At 40.8% G+C, this 21,749-nt stretch overlaps 3 protein-coding genes across 6 annotated transcripts in view; 2 read left to right on the top strand and 1 right to left on the bottom strand.

Annotated features, from left to right (window-relative positions):
• LOC135717223 (embryonic polarity protein dorsal-like) overlaps positions 1-21,749 on the top strand; it is a 40,396-nt gene that overhangs the window by 1,855 nt on the left and 16,792 nt on the right. For 2 of the 4 annotated variants that reach the window (XM_065239205.1, XM_065239204.1), the window contains 2 exons: positions 12,297-12,581; positions 19,837-19,902. In XM_065239205.1, the coding sequence (XP_065095277.1) occupies positions 12,551-12,581; positions 19,837-19,902 (97 nt within the window). In that variant the 5' untranslated portion in view covers positions 12,297-12,550. Of the gene's footprint in view, positions 1-11,219; positions 11,401-12,296; positions 12,582-19,836; positions 19,903-21,749 lie in introns of those variants that run through there. The other 2 variants (XM_065239207.1, XM_065239208.1) reach the window with 2 other exon arrangements.
• LOC135717225 (uncharacterized) lies at positions 12,593-15,423 on the top strand. Its single transcript, XM_065239211.1, has 2 exons — positions 12,593-15,085; positions 15,146-15,423. The coding sequence occupies exons 1-2, from the start codon at positions 13,919-13,921 to the stop codon at positions 15,338-15,340; spliced, it is 1,362 nt and encodes a 453-aa protein (XP_065095283.1). The 5' UTR covers positions 12,593-13,918; the 3' UTR covers positions 15,341-15,423.
• On the bottom strand, positions 15,326-18,891 carry LOC135717224 (uncharacterized). The gene is made up of 2 exons (XM_065239210.1): positions 15,635-18,891; positions 15,326-15,567 (listed from the first exon to the last, which is right to left on the bottom strand). Exons 1-2 carry the CDS (start codon positions 16,928-16,930, stop codon positions 15,415-15,417), a joined length of 1,449 nt encoding a protein of 482 aa, XP_065095282.1. The 5' UTR covers positions 16,931-18,891; the 3' UTR covers positions 15,326-15,414.

Genomic DNA, 21,749 nt, shown 5'->3' with positions numbered 1-21,749 from the left:
AGTTTAAAATACCGATTTTTATTTATTGAATACCAAACTTTTATACACCGACACACAACGTAATGGCAATAACGTCTGCATAAGCATTTTATATTTATTTTTCAGATGAATTTAATGGGATTTAAAAATCTTACAGTGAAATCACATCTACATAATAATGATTTCAAAACCCTGTCCTGCTTCTTTACATCTTTATTTTTAACCTTTAATATTAGAGAGACACATTTGGTGTTTTTTAAATCTATTAACCATGAACATACTGAGAAAGCTACTTTTATTATTGGTATATCTCATTTGACGACATTGTAAATTGCGTAAAATGTGATCTTGAATATTCCGATTAAACATTTTCAAACTTTCTTAGGTTCTCTACAAAATCTCAACAACTAATTATTTTTGAATCTCGCATAGTTGAGAACATTTTTAAAAACTAATGTTTTATAGCAAACCTCATTTGAAAAATTCACGCCAGTGGATGACTAATTTGCGTTTCAGTGATATAGCCGTCATGTCATGTCACGCACAAATACATAGATTACTCATTTAACGTATGATTGCTGCATGATCAGGGTTTGCGTGTATAGTTTTGACTAGGTTTGGCCATTCACAAATACCTCTGTTGAAGTATTAGTATTGATTGCAAAACACAACGTTAGCAAAATTTTTGAATCATTTTCCATCTAATTCAATTTTGTCGTTTGAGCGATACAACCAGAACTGGGATGTCCTGTTAAGTCGATTACAATGGTTGTCTATTTTTCTGACATAAAGGTAGCTATAACCACTTTCAAATTTAGGTCTTGAGTTACGATTATAGTCGCTATATTTATAGTCTGGCAGATAGAATTTCGATCTATCAATTCAATATACTATAGACCAACAATTGAAAAGGTACTATCAACTTTTATAAACAAAACGTTGATTATTCTTCCCTCGCCAATCGAACGCAAATAAACACAATCATCAGATAGGGGAAACTTTCCCCAACCCAAAGATGGTATTAGTTTGCGTAGGCGAGCCCTGAGTCACGTGAAAACCGGTTTTCGAAGTTATGTTCGCAATAACTGATGTGCTCTTTCCTGTTGTTGGTCGTGATTTGCTCGAGTGGTTCCGCTATTTGACAGACTATGAATATAGCGACTTTGGTCACGATAGCTAATTCATTTATGATAAAAGTCGATAGGTTTACCGAAATTATGTTTTGCTTCTGTTGTAATTTCAAACCGAATTCCAATCCAGTGTTTGCTTTGTGATTTCGTTTCTTTGAAATGTTTCGTAACATGTGGCAGACCAACCTTCTTACTTACCTTACCATTCAGGCTCCTTTGTTGCATACATAATGGACCATTAATTCAAGTCTATTCTTCATACAGATGGCGCTGTTGCATTGGTAGTAAGTAATAAAAATCCCCATTTAGAAATTTTAAGAAGTCTGCTGGTGTCATTATCGGCGGTCATCAGCGAGCCAAGGGGTAGTCACGCTAAACATTTATTTCGTGCCAACTTTTTTCTCAGCGTGGCAGTGCCGAGAGTGTCAGTCGTAGGCAGCATTGCCAGATATTCCGATTTACCGGTATTTGTAAAGATTTTCGAACTTGATACCGATTTACAGGTACGGATTATCAGAATACCGATTTATGAGATATTTTACCAATTTATACCGATTTTTTTTTTAATATTCAAAATGATTATTGCCTGCCCGAATATCTCAAATTCTTAGAGTCTGCTTAAAAAATATTCATCTATAAAAATATCTTATTATTATACTTTTAATCAGTGAACAAACAGGTCCATCAAAATGTTCATTTTTTTTTTTTTACTTTCTGAAGTTGGAAGTATCTTCCAACTTTCCCCTAGAAACTTTCTTCCACCTTGCCCCGTAAGTTACTATCCGATTCCTACCGGATAGTTATTTCGGCTCCCCTTGAAAGCTTCTTCTTGCTCGCTCGAAAGGTTCTTCCGTTTTCTCCCGCCAGTTTAGTTTTTCATCTTCCACGGAGCCTCAGGGATGCTTCCAAAGTTTTATTGTGGTTCAACTAGCTTCAGGGAAACTGCAGGAACTTGTAAGTTATGGGTAAGTTTAAAGATCTGTTATGTTGAAATTCGAGAACCCGGGAAAGTTCAGGGAAATTTAATGGTTTTCATGATAGTTCCATTTGTTTCAAGAGCATTGAGAGAACATCAGAACATGTCAATTAATTTCATTGCAGTTTCTGAATCTTTAAAGGTGTTCCGGAAAGCTCAGGGAAGTTCCGAAAACTTCAAATTCAAGATAATCCTGAGAGCACTTAAGAAGTTCCAAACTCTTCAAGAAAGTCTAGAGATCTTCAAAGAAGATAAGAGATTTTCTGATTGTTTCCCACCACTTCAAGCATGATCAAATAACTTCAAAACAGCCCCATTTACAATTGCAGGAACTTTCAAGGAGTTCCGAAGAATTATGGATTATTCCGAAGTGCATTCCCGGAATGTTCCGAAAACTTCAGGAATATTGCGGGGTCTTCATGGATGTTTTTTGAATATTAGAACAATTGCTGGATTTGGAACTTCAGTAAACGTTGTTCTAACATCCCGAAGAAATCTCTGTCTTTCGATTTGTTTTTCTCCCAACTACTCCTTGAAGTTTCTTTCGACGGAAGAAACTCGGAACCCTCTGGATTCAGAAGTTTCTTCCAATCTTCCTTAGGAAGTTTTTTTTCAGTGCCTCCAGGAAGTTTCCTCCGTATTCTCCAGGAAGTTCAATTTAACTTCTACCGAATGTGTCTAGAGAATTCTCCCAGATGTTTCTTTCGTCTTCTGCAAATTTCTCCATACGACATTCTCCGTGGGTTTTTTTTTCGACTTCTATTGGAAGGTTTTTCCGAGCTTCTTCTGGCTTCCGCTGGAATTGGCTACTCCAGGAATTCTTTATTTTTTTCCCGATTTATGAATCTTTATTAGAGCTTCTTTATTGTTTCCGATTTCCAAATATTTTCTCTATTCCTCTGCATGTGTTACCCCATTTTCTACGAAAGTTTTTTTTTTAAATTTTCACCTGAAGTTTCTCAATATTTGTTTTGGACAACATCCGGGATGTTTTTCTGACTGTCATTAGAACTATCTTCAAACTTCCTTAATTCTGGAAGTTTTTTCGCCTTCCTTCACAAGCTAATTCAAACGTTCCACAAATTTTTCCGACTTCTCCTGGAAAGCAATTTTTACGTTCTTAGTCCAAAATTTTTAATTTTCGCCTTTATAAACGGCAAAAATATAAAATTAATTAAAATAGTAAATACCGATAAATACCGATTTTATCAAACATTTGATACCGATAAGCTAGAAAACAATCTGGATTGAGTTTTTTGTTTGTTTGTGAAACATTTGTTGTTTGGCATCCCGGTTAATTTGCAGTTCAAATGTTTTGTGGAAGACAATAAGCAGTGGAATCCGGACCGAACCAAGACAAGGCTCCAGAAGCACCCCAGCTAGACAAACTGGCCCTCGATAAGGCGATCATTAACATTAGTTAACATTAGCGTAAAATTAATATTAGTGACAAAGGAAGGCCAGTGATTCCAGCAAAAAATGTCGATTTGATGTTCAGTCATATGCACATTAGAGTGATGCAAAAATTGAAATTTTCGCTCCACAATACTTAAACGATTCCAAATCGGATCCTGACTAACCTCTCAAAATTTGAACCCATTTGGTGAGAAACTGAGATGGCACAAACCATTTGAAGTTTGTATGGGAATTACTATGGTAAAACCAAGATTTTTGTTCATGTCTATCTGATAATTCACCATATCGGTCTGCTTCAAAAACTTTCATTTGTACTTGTAGGAAATTTACCCAGCTACAACTTTGCTGAAGACCACTTTGTGATTAAAGGCAAGGATCGAAAGTTATAAATGGTTCCATGCGCTGATGTCTTATGATCATGCTCAATCAACTGCTCAGCAGGCAACATTGGTGTTTCTGGGGTGTTGAATAGGACACAAAAATCATGGCTACTATGTCACAATGCAAAATACAGTGTTGCTTGCAGCTGCTATAACATTATGAAGGTAGCATGCAACTTACCTTTTTCCCTTAGGGGCTGCCTACTCTGTCGATCGGGAGATTACGTTGGGCCCGCGCCGTCGCTCGCTGCTCTCTGCGTCGTCGCAGGCGTCGGGGCAATTGCGGCAGGGATTCTCCTAGGAATCCTGCGAGCACACGTGGTTAGGCGTACTTCTTTTGGTTGCGGCGCACTTTTCGGACAGAGGTACGAAATTTGATTTCACCACTCGCGCACTAATGTGGACCGTTCTAACGGCCTGTTCTTTTCCGGCTTCTCGGACCAACACTAGGAGCTCGAAGGAGGCAATTATTCACTCCTTCGGCTACCACACAACCGACGGACACTCGCGAACTTAGGACTGTGCACCAGCTCGGTGGCAAATACTACGCACGCCACGTGTAGGTTTCGGCACACTTCGTCCGAACACCAGAGTTATGCACTACCGAGACTGGTTTTAGGATCTTCTGGCCAGGTTACAGGCCGTTTCACTCGCCACACTCGGCGTCACACACGCGAAAGGTAAAAATCCGTATTATACTTTCTATCTCGACTGTATAATTTTGCGCGTCCGTACGGTCACAAGGTTTTCCACAAAAGAGGCCTCCTCAAGCGGTCGGGAGCCTATTTATCTCCTCCCTCGCTCGCAATGGGAGGACTGAACTTCCTTCCACACACGTTTGCCAACCGTTGAGAAGGGGTGGTAGTCGTCTACTCGAGCAGTTTTGGTAGCGGACGGCGCTCAAATAGGCGAGTTTATTTTAAATATTCTAACAATTTCTAGATCTAGCTCCTATCTTACAAACAATTACAATAACAAGTATATTTTAATTTAATGGGACATGCTCTAATGTTACACTGCTTGATCATGTCATAAGTTTACCAATCTCTTAAATAATTAATATTTTTTTCCTGTCTTATGTTACATAGAAACGATCTTCAGCAAAGTTGTAGTTTTATAAGAATGGCTACCGAACTGTTTCGCAGCTTAATATGGAAAAAGACTGGAAGGCAATGAACAAAAAGTTGAGATTTCCCATAGTAATTTACATGTAAACTTCAAATGGCTTGTGCGAAGTCTGTTTCTAACCAAATGAGTTGCAACTTTGGGTGGCTAATCAGGACCCGATTTGACACCATTTAAGCACTGTGGAGCGAAAAAGTCAAATTTTGCATCAGTCTAATGCACATAATCATAATTCATAATCGTTTATGAAACCTTTTTTGTGTAGCCTCGTAAGTACAGAAAGAGAGTACAGAACCAAATGCTTAAACATGTGGTTTGTTAAACGAAAATATGTTATTGTAATCGAATTAATCGAAACAAATGAGAATTAAGCAAGTATACTTTCAGTATTTTCTACGCCATTACTATTATCGTCGATGATGAACAAAGAAAGAATGGTTTTTCAGCGAGTTTGGACGTACTAATTATAAGCTGCTAGTACTATTTGAGGTACTAGATAAATGAGTACAATGTTAGTACAACGGTGTTCTTTGTACATCTGTCGAAGGTGCAAAGTATTTGTATTGCCATTCTATTATGTGAAAACGAGCCACCATCAATCGGTTTCAATTCGTTTGGATTTATTTCATTTCACCTCGAAAATCGTTTCGCTTTTTTCATATGGCATTCTTGCATGTTGTTTGACATCCACACATGGTGAAACAAAATGTTGGTTTCACATAGAGAAATACCGTTGCGGCAGAGAAGGACAATCCCTTTGTTTACTTTGTGTGGCGACATCTACTATTTGTAAGTGGGTACGTGAAACAAAGGTTATCTGTCACCTTGCCGGGGGCCTGGTTATGTATTTTCTCGAACCGATCAAGCTATGTCCTCAACCATGTATGCAACAAAGTAGGCAAGCAATGTATCATTATCCTTCTACCACTCCGATCGAGCAGTGTTGCATAGAGTGTTTGTCGTGGTAGTCGTAGCAAGCGTTTTGTTTGTATCGTGAGTTGCTTTATGTGTTTGGATTCGCCGCCAAAGACAGAAGAAGAAAAATAAAAGCTAACTAAAACTAGACTATTTCAATCTGTTCTAATCGTTCTAACCGAGACACAACACACAGTAGTAGCAACAATCAATTCGAAACTAACGATTTTAAATTGGCTCACTACTTGACTAGCCTATTGGTCCCAAGCAAATCGATTAACGTACCCCATTCTAGTCGAAATTCTAGTACTACACTATGCTTGTTTTGATTCGCTATGAAAGATTGACAGATAAAATGAGGGGTTCGTGGATTTTCCTATGCTTCGAGGGGTGCATCGATTAGCTTGGGACCGAAGATAGTACCAGAGCTGAGCCAAAAAGTTGAGCACGTTTCTTCGGGACCTTCTGGTCTTAGAGTTACCTCTATGGTAGTAGTAATGGTAGTGGAATAGTGGAGGTTCGGGTCCATCCGTATCGCTTCCTTTCTTTCGTCAGCTCTCACACAAAGCTTACCGATATATCTATCGGTTTTGGGGAATCTATGGCGGGTGTTATCCGCTTCCTAAAATTATAATGTGTCAACAGCAATGATTTGACACATGCGATGCGCAGGCGCAGAAATAGTGTAATGTTGCCAATTACTTCAAAGATCATGAAAATGTCTATCCTACGATGCCAAACAGTGCCAATGAGTGTGCCCAGATGTGCCTAACTGTGTTTTTGGCACGCTCTGCGGAGTGACCAACCCCTTGTAGTGAGCAGCTGAAATACACGAACTCGTCAACCACCTCGATTTCATCGCCGTCATGGAAAGAAATTCAAAATAGTGAAACATGGCTATTTGCTATTAACTATTGAGTTTTATTGTTTCTTTATTTTTTGAGTACTTTATTTTAGTAGTGAAATTTTTTGCTTACTACCAACCTCTAAACCTTTATCAATTTTTACCATTTCTGTACTGGCTTATATTTCTGGAGTTATGAGTCAAACTGGAGGGGGGCCTTAAGAATTGCAAATAGTTTGTATTTTCAAAATGATGCACCATAATGTTGAGTTTACTGAACCTGGGCCCTTCAAACATTTCTCCTGGAAATTCCACGAATAAAGGGTGTTACGATCAAAATTTGGTCAAACAAGTTAAGTTCAATTAGTATAAAATACTGAAAAAAATATTCAGCTTAGGTTCCGGTTGACCGAATCCAAATTGCCGGGCCTTTTGTTTAAATTCTGCCATCAGATTCTGAACAGCCACCTCGTCCACTTTGTTTGCCGCAGAACACCAGTTTGCCTTAAAATGCTTCTCGCTTCCAACAGTTGTTTGGGCCTTCTTCAGGTTCCGCTTGGTGGAGCTCTGTCGAGTTGGAAAGAATCTTGTCCTTAGACAACAGCTGCGCGTTGTTGGTGGCATACCACTCCATGGCCTTTTTCCGTAATGGTAGGATGCCAAATCTGGCCAAAACAGCATGGAACAATCGTGTTGCTGCAGGAAAGGCAGCAGACGTATTTTTTCCAGACACTTGTTCACGTAAGTTTTCCTGGTTGACGGTCCCGGTTGCAATGAAAATGTCGCTTTTCAAGCCACAGTTACAGGCTGCCAAACCAGATATTTCTTAGCGAACTTCGACAGTTTCATATGCTTGAAAATGTTTGCCGTCTTAAAACTCCTTTATAAAACTCCTGCTCAGAAAGCTGTTTGAACTCTGCCAAACTTTGTCAGCATTGTCGTGTACAGCTTCCGGGATCGTGTTTTAGCCGTCTTGTTTTGTATATCGTCGTGGTTTGGAGTTACTACCTTCTTTTTTTTTATAATCCATTTATTTGTAAATGCTCAAATGCGGTAGCTTTGCGGAGCCAAATTAAATGTAATTTTTTATAATTTGTTTTACAACTAAAGTTAGTAGAATGGGGGCCGAATACTCGCGGTTTACTCGAGATTAATAAGTACATTTATTTAGAGGATTGGAAGGGGGCAAAGGGAAAGGGATATTGGTAAAAGATTACTACCTTCTTATAAGTCAACTCGCTTTTTTTTGCTCGATGTACGGTTGTAGATGACACTCCCAGCTTGTTTACGACAGTTTGGACGGAGAGGTTGGGGTTCTGGTTGAAAGCACTGGCCACTATTTGTGTCGTCGCTGCGGCCTCCGCCTTTTGATTTTCCTCGATCCAGGCTTCCTGGCTGTCGACAAACGTTCCCCGATAACTTTTATTACGTTGGTGAAAGTTGATTTGGCCACTTTTAACGATTTCGCTAACTCGGCGTGCGAGTAGTTCGGATTTTCGCGATGCGCGTGCAAAATTGTGATGCGTTCCTCCTCTTGCTTGGATGCTGTTTCGATAACTGAAGAGCAAATGTCAAAATAGAAATAAAGACATCATTCTGCACGCACACACCTACAAAATGAGGTGTGTTCGTGTATTTTAAATGCTTGATTAAAAGAATTGCGTCAAGCTTAAGTCGACCATATTTTGATCGTAACACCCTTTACCTCCACAACGTTTAACAAACCTCCATTTCCACTATCTAAAAAAACGAGCCTTGATGAAATTTGTTAAACTCTAATCAACAAAAAAAGTCAAGGGTTCTATGACAAGCCCTGTACTCCGAATCTTATGAATATTTACAACTTTTAATACCTGCACTGATAAGGACGTAAATATTTTTTTTTTCTTTTAAAATTGTAATAAGACAGGAAATATTTCCTTCCTTCTTTCTTAAAGTGTTTGGAATGATTTCTTGTAAATGTAAGTTGAGAAGTTGAACATTCTGGTTACTTCCATTCGGTATAATGGAATTCGGGGTAATGGTATTTAGTCTAATGCCATAGAGTCGACTTTCCTGTTTCCACACTCATTACGTTTGTGTGTTTATCTTTATGCCATGCTGAAAAAATAAGATCTTTTTGCACCCCGCGAAAGCACATTTTTATTATCTAAAGCACTTTTTCCCTATCAAAAAAATGGATTTAAAAATTAACCGATGGAGTCCGCATCTGCCAGTTGTCACATGTGAGAGGCCACCCGCCTTGAAATGTATGAGCTTGAAAGTTGTGAATCTGAGAATGTATGTAAATGTTTCATTTTTGCTCGATTACACAAAAACTACGGCACCACGGAGGAGGTTGCCATCTGTGAGAAAAAAGCCAGAACTAGTAGTTTTGAAAATGGGTCGCAAGTAGCTAAAATTTAAAATCTGCCTTTTTTCGTTAGTTCACAATTTCGCCGCCAGAGGGCATGATAAATATTGATCCAAAAGATCTATGCATCTGTAGCAAATGCTTTAGTTGACATTTTGTTGAATCCAGCTGGAATAACTTTCAGGTCTAGTTGCTAACAATGACTTCAAGATGTGGAGAGATTGTCTAATACATCTGCATATTTAAGACCAAATTTTGAAGCTATTATACCCGCAGTCGATTAAATTAAAATAAATTAGCATACATAAATACTTCAATATTCAGTGACCAAAAACAACACTGAAAACAGAAATGACCGTTATAGTTGTCCGAGGATCTCACTCTCTATATTCGACAGATGCGTGAGTTAGGTCATAATTTAAAAAAATGACGGTGTTTTACTAATTTTTTTTTTATATTGCTTTCAAGCCATTGGAGTGCACATTTGTTCGTTTCTATAAATATTGTACAATATTTTTGGCTTGGAACCTGAACCTTCACTCCCTCCTACACTGTCCACAAGGTTTAAGCCGATTTGACTTTAAAATTTCCATACTTGATGATTATAGTTTGAACCCAAATATAACATGCCACGCATCGTCACAATATACGTTGTAGCAGTATAAAAAACAGGTTTTCCTACGATTATGCTCCGACGTTTGACGTTATGACGTTTCCAAAATGATAACATTCTCATGCAAAAAAAAGGAAACTCAAACTCTACAACCCTCTGAATCAGGCTACTTGGATCGTTCTGCACTGAACGCAGAAATCTTTACGAATTTGGATATACCTACCAGAAAAAAGTATGAATTTTATCAGTGTCGTTGTTCAACATTGGAATGGCCATAAATTTGCTCTGCCTGATAACGAGCAGGAATACTACGCTTCGATAGGAATAGCCTCCATCCACCATATATCGTCACTCACTTTCGTACCAACAATTTCCCCATGCTCTCTGATATTCCAACCACGTGCACCGAAGATACGATCCCGTTGCTTTGTAAACATCAGCACTGCTTGCGGGATCCCCTGTTATGCCGTTGCCAGCGATGACGCAATTCTCCATCCTCCCATTGCATTCCCGTTTTATACTTGCATGATTGATTCAACTTCACCTTTCCCGGACGGGTTCTAACATCATGATGTTTTGGGTCAAACCACCTGTGCTGGAAAAACCCGACTCCGCTCAACCCTACTGACATGTTTCGAAAACAAGCCTCTCAACAGCATCCAGAGATAATGGATGCTGAGATTGGCTACCGATCCCGCCTCGCTCCGTTCAAACACCTGCCTAATCGAGAACAAGTAGCAATAATTGCCTAGCGGATTAGTCAACTCGTGCACTGGCTACTCTTTCTCTCTTTCTCTCCAGCATTTTCGAATTCAAGAAGATGGTCGGGATCTTCCCCACTGAGGGGGAAAGTGAGGCGGAGACGACGATGGTGACCGCTCAGCATGTGCTTGGTAAAACCCAAAGCGTAGGGTTTTCCCCATTCACGAAAACTCCGGCCGTCAGTGTGACCGTTTCATATCACTACTTTGCTTCTGACGTCACTGCCACCAAATCCCATACACATTAAGGCCAGTGTTGTAGACTTTCGTTCGTTGTATTTGCGCGCGCTCACACTGCGATCGCAGTAGACTGTGCGCGGTGGGGTGCATGCGCGCCTCAATTAACTTTTACACCGAAAGACTTTTTTTCCGGTCGTTTTGATCAGATTCCTGTGAATGTGTTTGTGTGCAGCCCAACCGCACCGCCACTAACATTGATTCATGACTATTTCATTTTTGATTTTGTTTTGTTCAGCTACTCACTCGTTTAGTCGCTTGTTTACAGTCTATACTGTAACCAATACCGCCGCAGAAAGCAATCGACGATCGAGCTACTGCCATGTGTTACGTGATGCTTACATGTTCATCTGGTTCCTATCCTCACCCACTGCTCTTCTTCCGCCTTGATCGCCGTACAACCTGACGGACGTGGCGATTTTATACACACTGTTTATATTGTATGGTGTACTCACGCTATCTGTGTGTTTATAGTTAGTCGTCTTTCGTTTACTTTCATAATCCGACCAAACGGTTCTGCTCCTTTCAGTTACAATCAGAGTGCCGTTTCAAAGTGTCGCGAATTTCGGATCGATCGCAACCTTCGAGAATCTTAGTCGAGAGTTCCGTTGGATGATGTCTCCGAGAAGAAACGCTTTTATTCAGTTCGAATTTTAATCAGTTGGAAAAAAGTATGTTTCACAAGAAGATATGTTTTACATTGTTACTGTGTGTTTATGAGTGTTTGAGTTCAACCAGGTCAAGGTCACTAACGAATTAAAATGTTTGGCGTTTTGGAGAAGAAGAAGAAAAGCAGTGATCATCCGCTGAAAACGTGATAGCTTTTCCGCCCATTCAAGTTATTCCATCAGAGGCAAGCACGAATGCGGGGACCTGTATGGCAGGGCGGCCAGATTGAAGCTACGCTGTTTTTTTTTTCTCTTAAACATATTAACATACGCACGAAAATGCCAGATCCAGGGAGAATGATACTTGCTCTCAACAACAACGCAAGAATCACTTTCAACAGTTATCGTTTGGTGGACCGACCTTACCACCCCTTTTGAACCTACAATCATACCGAGAGCCGTCATTTTTTTTGCAAACTGGAATATATGCCCACCAACAAACACGAGTTTGCGATTTAATTCCTTCACAACTACATTCAGCCCCTCGCAATAGCACCAGTAGCACCAAACCTTTCCCCATTCCTTCCAATAAACGAACACCTCAGATTGTGTTTTTTTTTTTCGCGCTTGCTTTGACTTTTGTTGTTGTTTTTAATTTTATTGGTTTTAAGCTTTTAAGCAAAACATCCTCTTCCCCCTGTAGCTTCGCATACCGCAAGGTGTAGCGACCGCAGCTCATCATCCTAAATAGATGCTTTGGAAACATGTAAAACCAGTTTCTGATGGCGATCGACCAACAGCCGGGAGTATCAAGTTTAACAGAGAGAACTCTATTTCCCCGTTTCACCGGCTTGCTGTAGTGACATTCACGCTTGCTAGCATAGTGCACGGTTCTGCTTGGCGTTTCGAATCCTTCTTGTCTTCCGAATACGGACAGTAATTTTTTGTGTCTTTTACAGAATTTGACGATAGACTTTCAAAAATGAAGCAATCATTTGGTGGTGGTTAAGCACATCTTTAAACAACAATTTAAACCAAAAGAAACAAAGAACAAGTTCCTAGTGTACAATCATTGATAAGGAAAAAAACGTTAATTGTTTGTGAAATCAATCCGACGAGTGTAATAAAAAAAAAAGAAAATCTAGAAGTGATATTACTCCGTGTTGATTGTCCTTTAAGAAAACAAATCAAAGCAGGCGCTAATCAGCTAGCCATGGGACCAAACGACAACAACGCTATAGAAGGTACGTTAATTATTCGGATAGCTTAATTTCGTTGTTGCAATTCGACAGTTCAAATTATCAGTTACATTGATGTTGAATACCTTAACTCAGCATCTAGAATGAGCGGAATACATAGGAGTCAGCTAATGTTTGACCTTGATCTTTCGAATGATTTATTTTACTTTTATGAGTAGTTTAGTATTGAATTTGATTCTGATTAAAATCACAATTTTTGAGCATTTCGCCTGTTGTACATTGAGAGCGTCACCGGAATGTCTGATTCCATTGGAAATGTAGGTATCGGATGAAAAGTTGCGACACCGCTAAATTATCATACTCCGACAATTTATTTCTCCACTACGATCGTTATAAGCAATTGCGTGCGGCGCAATAGGAATATTAATGGCGAACTATGCCGAGACTCGGTGGTTTCCCGATCAACCGGATCGACAGGTATGGAATCAGGGGTTTCCCCAGGACTGTGATTTTTAACCCATTTGCCTTTCAATTATTCAAACAGTAATTTTGATTTCCATTTAGAAATCATGAAATACCAGAGCTCCAACAGTAAGGTGGCCATGTTGATCTCGCAATGGTATCTAAAATATGCCATGTTTTATTTCTAAGCCATTATCATCCAGTGACCTTGAGATAGGGTTGAATAGAACATCCCGCGTCCTCTGTACCCGTCCGTTCATCCAAACCCGCAGTGTCTAACCTAACGAGAAAGAATAGCGACCCATCGGCCATTGTTTTCTCTCGTTAGTTCCCGGGTGGAGAGGCTTCAATAGCGTGCACGCGATTAATTTCTAGCTGATTGCAACCCGCGCAAAGTGTAGCCCGGTGATGGATAGTGATGAGTATTTCCATACGTCGCTCAAAGATGAACCGAGGGTGGTTGGCAATGAAGCCCGGTGATAATTTGTCTTAAAATAATCAAAACATTTCATTCAGTGTAAATATGTGAGCTTTTATCAGTCATGGCTACCTTGATGACAAACAAAATATTAAGGAGCGTTTTTTTTTTTTTGTTTCTTATTAAGCCACCCTAGCAAAGAAAAATGCATCTGCTACTGTTTTTCGCCGTGTATTATATAAATTATACCTGCGCGATGTTGAATATTCGAATCACCAGCACGCGTTCGTTCGCGCTGGTCCAAGGGGGAAGGCATCAATTCAGAGTGTTGATGCAGTGATTAGCGAATTTTCCGCAAACCCCACCACAGAGCGCGCACAGGCAATCATTTTCTACAATGACCGGGAGTCGCCAGGGCAGCTTCCTCCCTTAGTTCAGTACGGAACTAGAACCAAGCGTGAGTGCATCGATCGATCGACAGCAACAGAACAATCACGAGGAAATGAGAACGGTGTCAGTGGCGAAGCTACTTTGGTTGCTCGTGGTTTTATTTTTTGGCTCTGCCAAAGCGGATAACCCATTGGCCAAAGATGAAGAAGTGGTAAATGCGACTACGGCAATATTGGAGAATATAGCCTCCGCACAGGCTTCGATTGAACCCCTAAAATCCGATATGCCTACGACCGACTATCTCAAGCTTGGTTCTCAAGGTCTGCTGGAATACGTGTCGAATTTAACTAGCAAATTTACCCCAGTGTTTGAAAAGTTTGAAGAGAACGACCTGGAGTTGATACAACAGAATCTAATAGAGGCTATCCGGTATCTGAATGGTTACGAATTGGTCAATAGCATTTCTCTGCTGCAGAACGTGGACTACAATCTATACAATCACAACCAGTTCCGGTCGATCAATAGCGACATGAGGATTGCGTCAATCGGTCTATCGGAGGCGATGTTTGGTCAACGTGACGTAACTCCAGCTCTGGATGATCTTCTCGCTACGACAGACAAGCTGGTCGAACACGTAAGCCGTGTTTCCGATGCAATTCAAAAGGGTGAGGCCTGGACTGCAGAAACCACCAATCGAGCCATGGCTGCTCAGCGAGGTTTCAATGAATCGATCGATAACTATCTGAATGCATCGGCAACTCTAATTGAAGACGTTACCGAATCTTTGAACAATCTACGTACCTACGAGGAAGAACTGTATCAAAAAATGAAGGAAAAGATCACAATGTTTCCCAAATCCACCATCAGCTACTTCATAGCGCTGAAGAAATCTCTGGAGAATATGATTCAGAAAGTTATGCTCAATTTTGAGAACCTCCGTCTCTACAAACATCGGGAGATCGAACAGTGGAAGACCCGCTCGTTTTTTTCCGCTCCGATGGCCTACATGACACAAGTTACGGTTCAAGTCTCCGCTGATCCAATGCTCTCAAACGATTGCACCGAAGCTTACATCGAGAAGCTGCTGGCTTTCCCCAACTTCACGATGACTCATGTGACCTCGTGTCTAGTAGATCAGGCAACCAACGAGGAGAAAAGCTTCGAAACCGTCAACACCATGATCGAGAACTACGCAGTGAGTGCAATTAACGCATCATACGCAGCGTTCGACATCTGCTTCCGATATGCTCCAAAAAAGATAGCCTATTGTCTGGATTTGGTAAGATTTTTTTTAAGAACATTAGCACTGAATTTTTCTGACGTGTTTTGAACGTTGCAGAACGGTTACGAGAACACCTGGGCGAATGGTCGAATTCTCATGGCTTCCAAGCAGATCGAAACGCTCATCGATAGCGAGATTCAAAGCAACTTCAACACCTGCATTGCCCAGATCGGATACTTCCTTAATTATCACAACCTACAGGAGATGTGCTTCTATAATAAGAAACGAAATCGACCACGTGGTCGTTGGTGAATTTTGGTTTGAATCCACTGTTACTGTGTATTACTGTTGTTGATGTTGTTGTTCAATAAAATATCTTACACTCATTATTGGCAATTTGCTCGTAGTCCAACATTTTGAACATACTTAAGCAGTCGGGAGTTGCAGTTTATCAATTCTGATTGCACTTGCTCAAACAGGTAGAAGGTCACCGTATCCAAAAGGAAGAACTTCCCACCAAAATCTATGGTATCGACAATCTGTGGAAAAGAAAACATAAATCTTAAAATTCAACACTCTACCCGGGCTAATCCAGCCAATCCTTACATCATCCAAGCAGCTGTTCATTTTCTCATACGGATGGCTGTAGCAAATTTCCAAGCTATCGTAGACAGCGGTGACGTAACCTCGCAGAAAATTGTTCGCAATCGACAGCACTTGACTGGCCCCTTGTCGCTCCAATCCCAATTGGCCGTTGAAACATTGACTAAGCAGCGTCTGCGCTGTCCCTGGCAACGCCAAAAACTGAGTCCTGAAATCGGACGCACAGCCATCTGGTTTAATTACGTTTACGAGCCGTCTGGTTAACTGCTCGGATTCCTCGTCCAGGTTCGCCTGAGGTTCGTTTTCATTTGCAAAAACGTAACGCGTATAAGTGTAATGTGATTCGACGACGCTGCGGCGAAAGTGTAGATTTACGCTCAAATTTTCAATCGAACGGTTCAACAGATCGAGTTTTTGCTCTACACGATCGCTCAGGAGTAGTGGCCAACGAAATACGAACGAATCGTTTACCGTTTTCAGGTGATTGAACAGCGTATCCGTTGCGACGAGTATCGAGTTAAACGAAGCGTTTGACGAACTGATGTAGCTGTTAACGACCGTGTTCGCAGATTGACGGCTCGTTTGCAGTCGAGAATTGGCTGTCAATCGGAAACTGTTGGCAGTGTTGATGGCTCCCACCAAGCTACTGACGGTGCTCGACAAATCACCCGTAGTGGCAGACACTTGTTGAACGGCATCCACCAAGTCTTGCAATAAGCCGTCAACAGAAAGTGCCGCAATAAACTGTTGCGTGTTGAGGCCTTCTCCGGCAACAGACTCAATAACCTGGCTGACATTTTGAAGGAGCCTTGAAAGATGATGGGTATTAGAACGCAGGTTTTCATTCCATGTGGCAAAGTAATTTGATGTACTGTTGTCAGCTTCCGAGTCGAAGTTGCTGGCCAAGGAATCTACGTAGAGCGATCCATTTTGTAGCAACGGCTGCAGATCGTTCAACCGGGTATTGATCTTGGAGAATACAACTGCTGGTGCCGTTGAACGATCGGTGGCTGCTCTGGAAATTTCCGTATACACGTTACCAACCAACAAGCTGACATTTCCAATGTAATCCCGTAGCACGATGGCGCCTTGATTTAAACTTGTCGAAGCCGTCGGAGGATACCGGACGTACGAAGACAGCGAGTTGCGAGCATTGTTGAGGTTTGTTACGACTGCGGATGCGTAACGTGCTAAAGCCGCGCCTTGTGGAATCTGGTAATTATTTCCGAAAAATGGATCTCCACGGGCAGCGACGTTCAGCACCAGCACTATCAGCAGAACACTTCCAAAGACGGCCATCGTACAGCTCCCGTGACCGTGACACTGATATAACTGGCCTGCAGATAGTTGCACTATATTTTATACGGGAATGTTATCAACGAATAGTGCAATCTTATCTTTATGATACGAGATCTTCTTTGAGAAGAAATGTCACTTCCCGGGAACGGGTATCTCTGGCAGCCACGGAAATGCAGCTTATATCAGTGCAAACATTCTGATTAGATGTTTACGTCGAAAATTTCTGGGAAGCACACAAGTAGGCCTGGCCCAAGCCGCGAATTTCCAAGCGCTCCAAACGTCCATCGCCTACTGTGCAACTTGACTATGACAAATTCCACACGTTCTTCGACAGTTTTTGCATTTGTAATTTGCCGCAGGAATTTAGAAAACACAACACAAAGAATGTAAAATCAGCTGCATCATCTTCGAGTTCCCAGCTGTGAGGATGAACTATTTTAATTACCATCGAAGAATGCACGCTGGAAGTTGCGTATTTTTACTACCGCTGCTAAGTGATGTACGATGGCGAGAAAATAAATCTTGCACATATCGTTTGTGGAGAATGTCACCCTCCTTCACTGCAGCTACCGATCGACCGATGCCATTTCGAATTAGAATAAAACAACCCTTTACTTTGGCAACGGCGAAAAACAAAGTCAACAAATGCAGTGACACCTCAAGTGATTTACATGTCTCAATTTGACATCGCATCCACCGACTTTGACTGTGACAAGTTCTTCATGCTCAAAACGGGTTTCCAGCTTGATCACCTTGAACATCCTCTACAAGGTATATGGGATCACATTAACCCCAACTTGATCAAAGAATCTCGAGTGAACAGCTAGTCACACTGAAGGAAATAAATTGGAATTGCTTCGGAGCGTGCGTTGCTTGGGAAGATTATTTATAATCCTTTCTTTTCCGAACTGAAACTGTCCGTTTGTACCCAGGGCGGGGTGACAGTTCAATATCAGAAAAATGCAGTGTGGCCGTTACTGTGCACGCATTGCCATCCAATCCTAGTAGTCGTGGTGGTTGCTCTCGCTGTGACAAAGAAGCCACATATATGAAGACTGGTTACTTCGATGCAAGTGGTGATGGATTGTGTTGGCTGTTCAGATTTATTACTTCATTGCAATCGAGCCGCGCATAAATGAGCTAATGGGTTGCGTATTTTATTTCCTCAAGAGCCGACGCATGGTCGTTGAACTTGGTCCTACGCGCGGACATGGACTGACCATTAAAAACGAAATCACTTATTGTATGCTATTAGCTGATATAGGAGATAAAGCGAACAGTTACAAAAAATACGCCTGCTATGATACTGACTGACAGATGTAAATTTTATAATACACAATAAAAGTAAATCGAAGCATTTCAAGAAAGAAGACACACCACCAGCTGACTGTAAGTCAATATTTATGCGTTCATCCGTAACAAGCGGATCATCCAGAAATGCAATATTTGTGCAAACACCCCCCGCCTCCCTTCAGAATTGAGATGAATTATGATGATGTTATTACCGCTAGAAACCTTTGTTTACTCACAACATGAGCGCACGCCATCGTGCCGTGGAAAAAGTGTCAGTGTCAGATGTAAAAATTCTCGCTTTCGTGATCATGATCAAGTACGCCACGTACAACCACACAGCCACTTACATATGCGCTCTAGGGTCATCGTCGCTCGGACCTGCCGCAAGGTTTGTCGAATGCAGCTGCAGCGGTAGGAAAATGACACCAGTCGCCGCTCGCTGGCAACGGAAAAACGAAAAGAAAAACTCGCCCGTCAGTCGCTTTTCTTCCTTGTTTGTCAGGAAGACGGGCAACCGAATGTCAACAAAACAAAAGATCACTATGCGTTTGGATGGTTCCTTTTTGCACGAACCAGTGACTGCTTTGACCGATCGGGGTATTTATTTTAGAATACTCTCCCGCAGCAATCTTTGTTTTGGTAGCGTACTCTTTCTGGTCACTTTTTGCCATTCAACTCAGCAGGCAATAATTAATCCAAGAACGCTGCCGGCTGCGTGCTTCTTGCTTGCTTGCTTGCTTCGATGATGATGATCGTTATGGCGATGTACATCTAAATCGAGCAGAAAACTTGCGCTTTGAAGAGTGAAAGATGAAATAATAACACTAATCGTTTGTACGGTAAATCAGCTCGATCGTAATAGTTTCCTATGCAGATTCAAGGTTGGTCAGCTGGGTGTTTAGAAGAAGGAAACTTGACTTTCTGCGTTAGAAATGTTTTTTTTTTTTATCGTACTCCAACTGAAGGAATTTCTTTCAATTGCATAATCTTTCATCCAGTCTACTCTGGCTCCATACACATGACTTTACTACTATATAAACAACTCACTATTCTGTGGGCCAGAATGTCTTGTTTTTTTCTTGAAAGCATTACAAACCAAAATATCGATTGCTCAGACCCATTTGAATAGTACCGACTCACGCGATTGTTTATACCTACTCGTTTCCATTCTCTCACAGGCAATCGTTAGAGTAGCAAATCAGCCATGTCGGCCAGTAGACGGGTGGAATTCACCACCCACATTCCTTTATGCCTCACACCAACCAAAACTATCCCCTATGTTCCTATGTACTAGAGCTGAAAGGTGTGATTGAAACATTTCACCTTTCTTGTGGTAGAACGCCACCCCACTAAGTTATGCATTTCTGATTAACCACCGTATGTAAATCCATCGGAAGTTTTTGATAGCCATCAGGGCACGAACACCGAGCCGCAGACTATATAAAAGAGATATACGATCATGTTGAAGAGTGGAAGACTCTCAAAATTCCTAACATTCCTCGCATTCATTAGCAACGCGTGGGGTGATCTGGTTTTCCACTGTAGCAGTTAATGTTTTTCCCACGCCAACTTGTACTTTCCATCGATTTTACAAAGTTTCTTCCTTTTTCCAGATGATCCAAGTCTGCCGGATTTGCCGAATAACCTCATAGTAGCGGATGACATTTTGGATCTAATCAGTAAGTATTTTGCTTAAATTCATTATACAAAAACAATCGTAGCAGGCGCATTAGCGTTGGTTGTTTGGCAACAGCGGAGCGTCGCGCTTGCGATCAAAATAAAACGAAAAACAGTCACACATGAATTGGGTACACATTTGGTCTGACTGGGCTCTTTGACAGCGTTGATAAATGCATTTCGACTAGACGGTTTGGTGTCCCTCCTTCGTGACTGATTACAGTGGCAATCGAATGAATAGTTTGGTGCACACTGCAACGGGTTTCAAGTTCAAGGTGGACGGTTGAAAATTCGCAATCGGTACTCTAGCAAGACGGAAATGCTGACCGTCCCCGCGGTTCGTCCACGGTAGTTCATGTTTTCTGCACAGCGCCGGTCGCCGTAGGCTTTATTATTATTTTTTTCGTGCATCATGCCAAGGCCAGACGGTACGGACAATTTAAATTGGCGCGGAATTCTGTCCGTCTGGGAAATTAACTTCACTAAACAGTAATTTATCTGTGACTCACCCCGTTTTGTGAAAAAGAGGGTATCCAAATGTACCATGATGCTCCACCGTACGAACCACGATTGCTTTGGATAATGTAAACGTTGTATTTCTCAGAAGTGGAAAAGAGTTCAGCAATCGAAGCAATCGGGGATTGTTATCGTTTGTAAAGAGGAGGTGTGTTTTTAAGAGGAAAGGGGACGTCATTATTTTTGGAAAATTCAAAAACAGTTTTTTCGTTTAAAACAGAAATTGAAGTTGACGCTTGTTTTCCAAAATACACTCAATTCTGTTTTATGTGATTTTTTTTTGTTTCTGATTGTTCTTTATATTTCTAAATTTGGTTGCAATTTGATCATAAAAAATCGCATTAACACAGAATTGAGTGTAACGTATCCCACATTATAATTATCCGTTTTCACACGGTTAATTCCTAAACTTTGTGTTATTCAGGCTACATGGTTCTGTTGTAACACCAGAACCAGATTTTTGTTTTGTTTTGAACACGATTTTCCGGAGACCACTAGACTGACACACATCCAATATGGATCATTTCCACACACTAGAATGATTAATCGATAAGTGTTTTAATCCGATCCTTATTTGTGGGTTCAGTGTATTTGGAATGTAATTCTAGCTTTCTGAATCGGTTTGCCTACTGATTCATCAAAAAGTAGTCGAGAATTTTTGAAAAAAACGCTATCAATAAAAGTAATTTTCGCGCAGATAAGGTCTCATAAAGACAAACCGGCAAACTGGTAGGGAAAGTTTACTCTCTCAGATGATATAGTAATTTTGCATGGATGTGGTGTGATTCGTGAGTAACCGATTGAACGTCGATTACTCACGAATCACGTAATCGTTTACGTTTGCCTTGTAGAACCTTTTCACATGTTGCTCGAGAACACTGATTAATTAAACTACAAAAAAGGAAATCTAATCGCGTGTAAACCAGAACCAGCGTGGAAAACCTCACAGATTGTTGACGTAGGACTAGGTCTGTGATTTCTATATGGGGGTACACTTTGTGAAAACCAAAAATGGAACACGTAACAAAATTATGAAAGATTTTGAACGTTAATAACTCTGCTGCCCCTGGACCAATTTCAATAATTTTATCACCAATCGATCAGCTATATTTCTACGCATCTGTTAAATTTAAGACTTTATAATTTTTCAAAATGTCACTATTGAAAATTGCACAAATGTGCAACTGTTCCTATGATAATAAAAATTATCACCGCAAAAGCGAAAAGCTAAGGGAAATCTAACACAGATTTCAAAGTTGAATTCCATCCGGTCTCACCAAACGATGTTTATTCAATCACCACGTGGTGAGTGGTGGTGTTCTCCAGTACACAA

This window comes from Ochlerotatus camptorhynchus, unplaced genomic scaffold, assembly GCF_037179485.1.
Source record: "Ochlerotatus camptorhynchus isolate MF236.1 unplaced genomic scaffold, CSIRO-AGI_Acam_v1.1 ptg000052l, whole genome shotgun sequence".
NCBI classification, from domain to species: domain Eukaryota; kingdom Metazoa; phylum Arthropoda; class Insecta; order Diptera; family Culicidae; genus Ochlerotatus; species Ochlerotatus camptorhynchus.
Note: the sequence above shows the minus strand (reverse complement) of the source record. Positions and strands in the feature narration are given on the sequence as shown.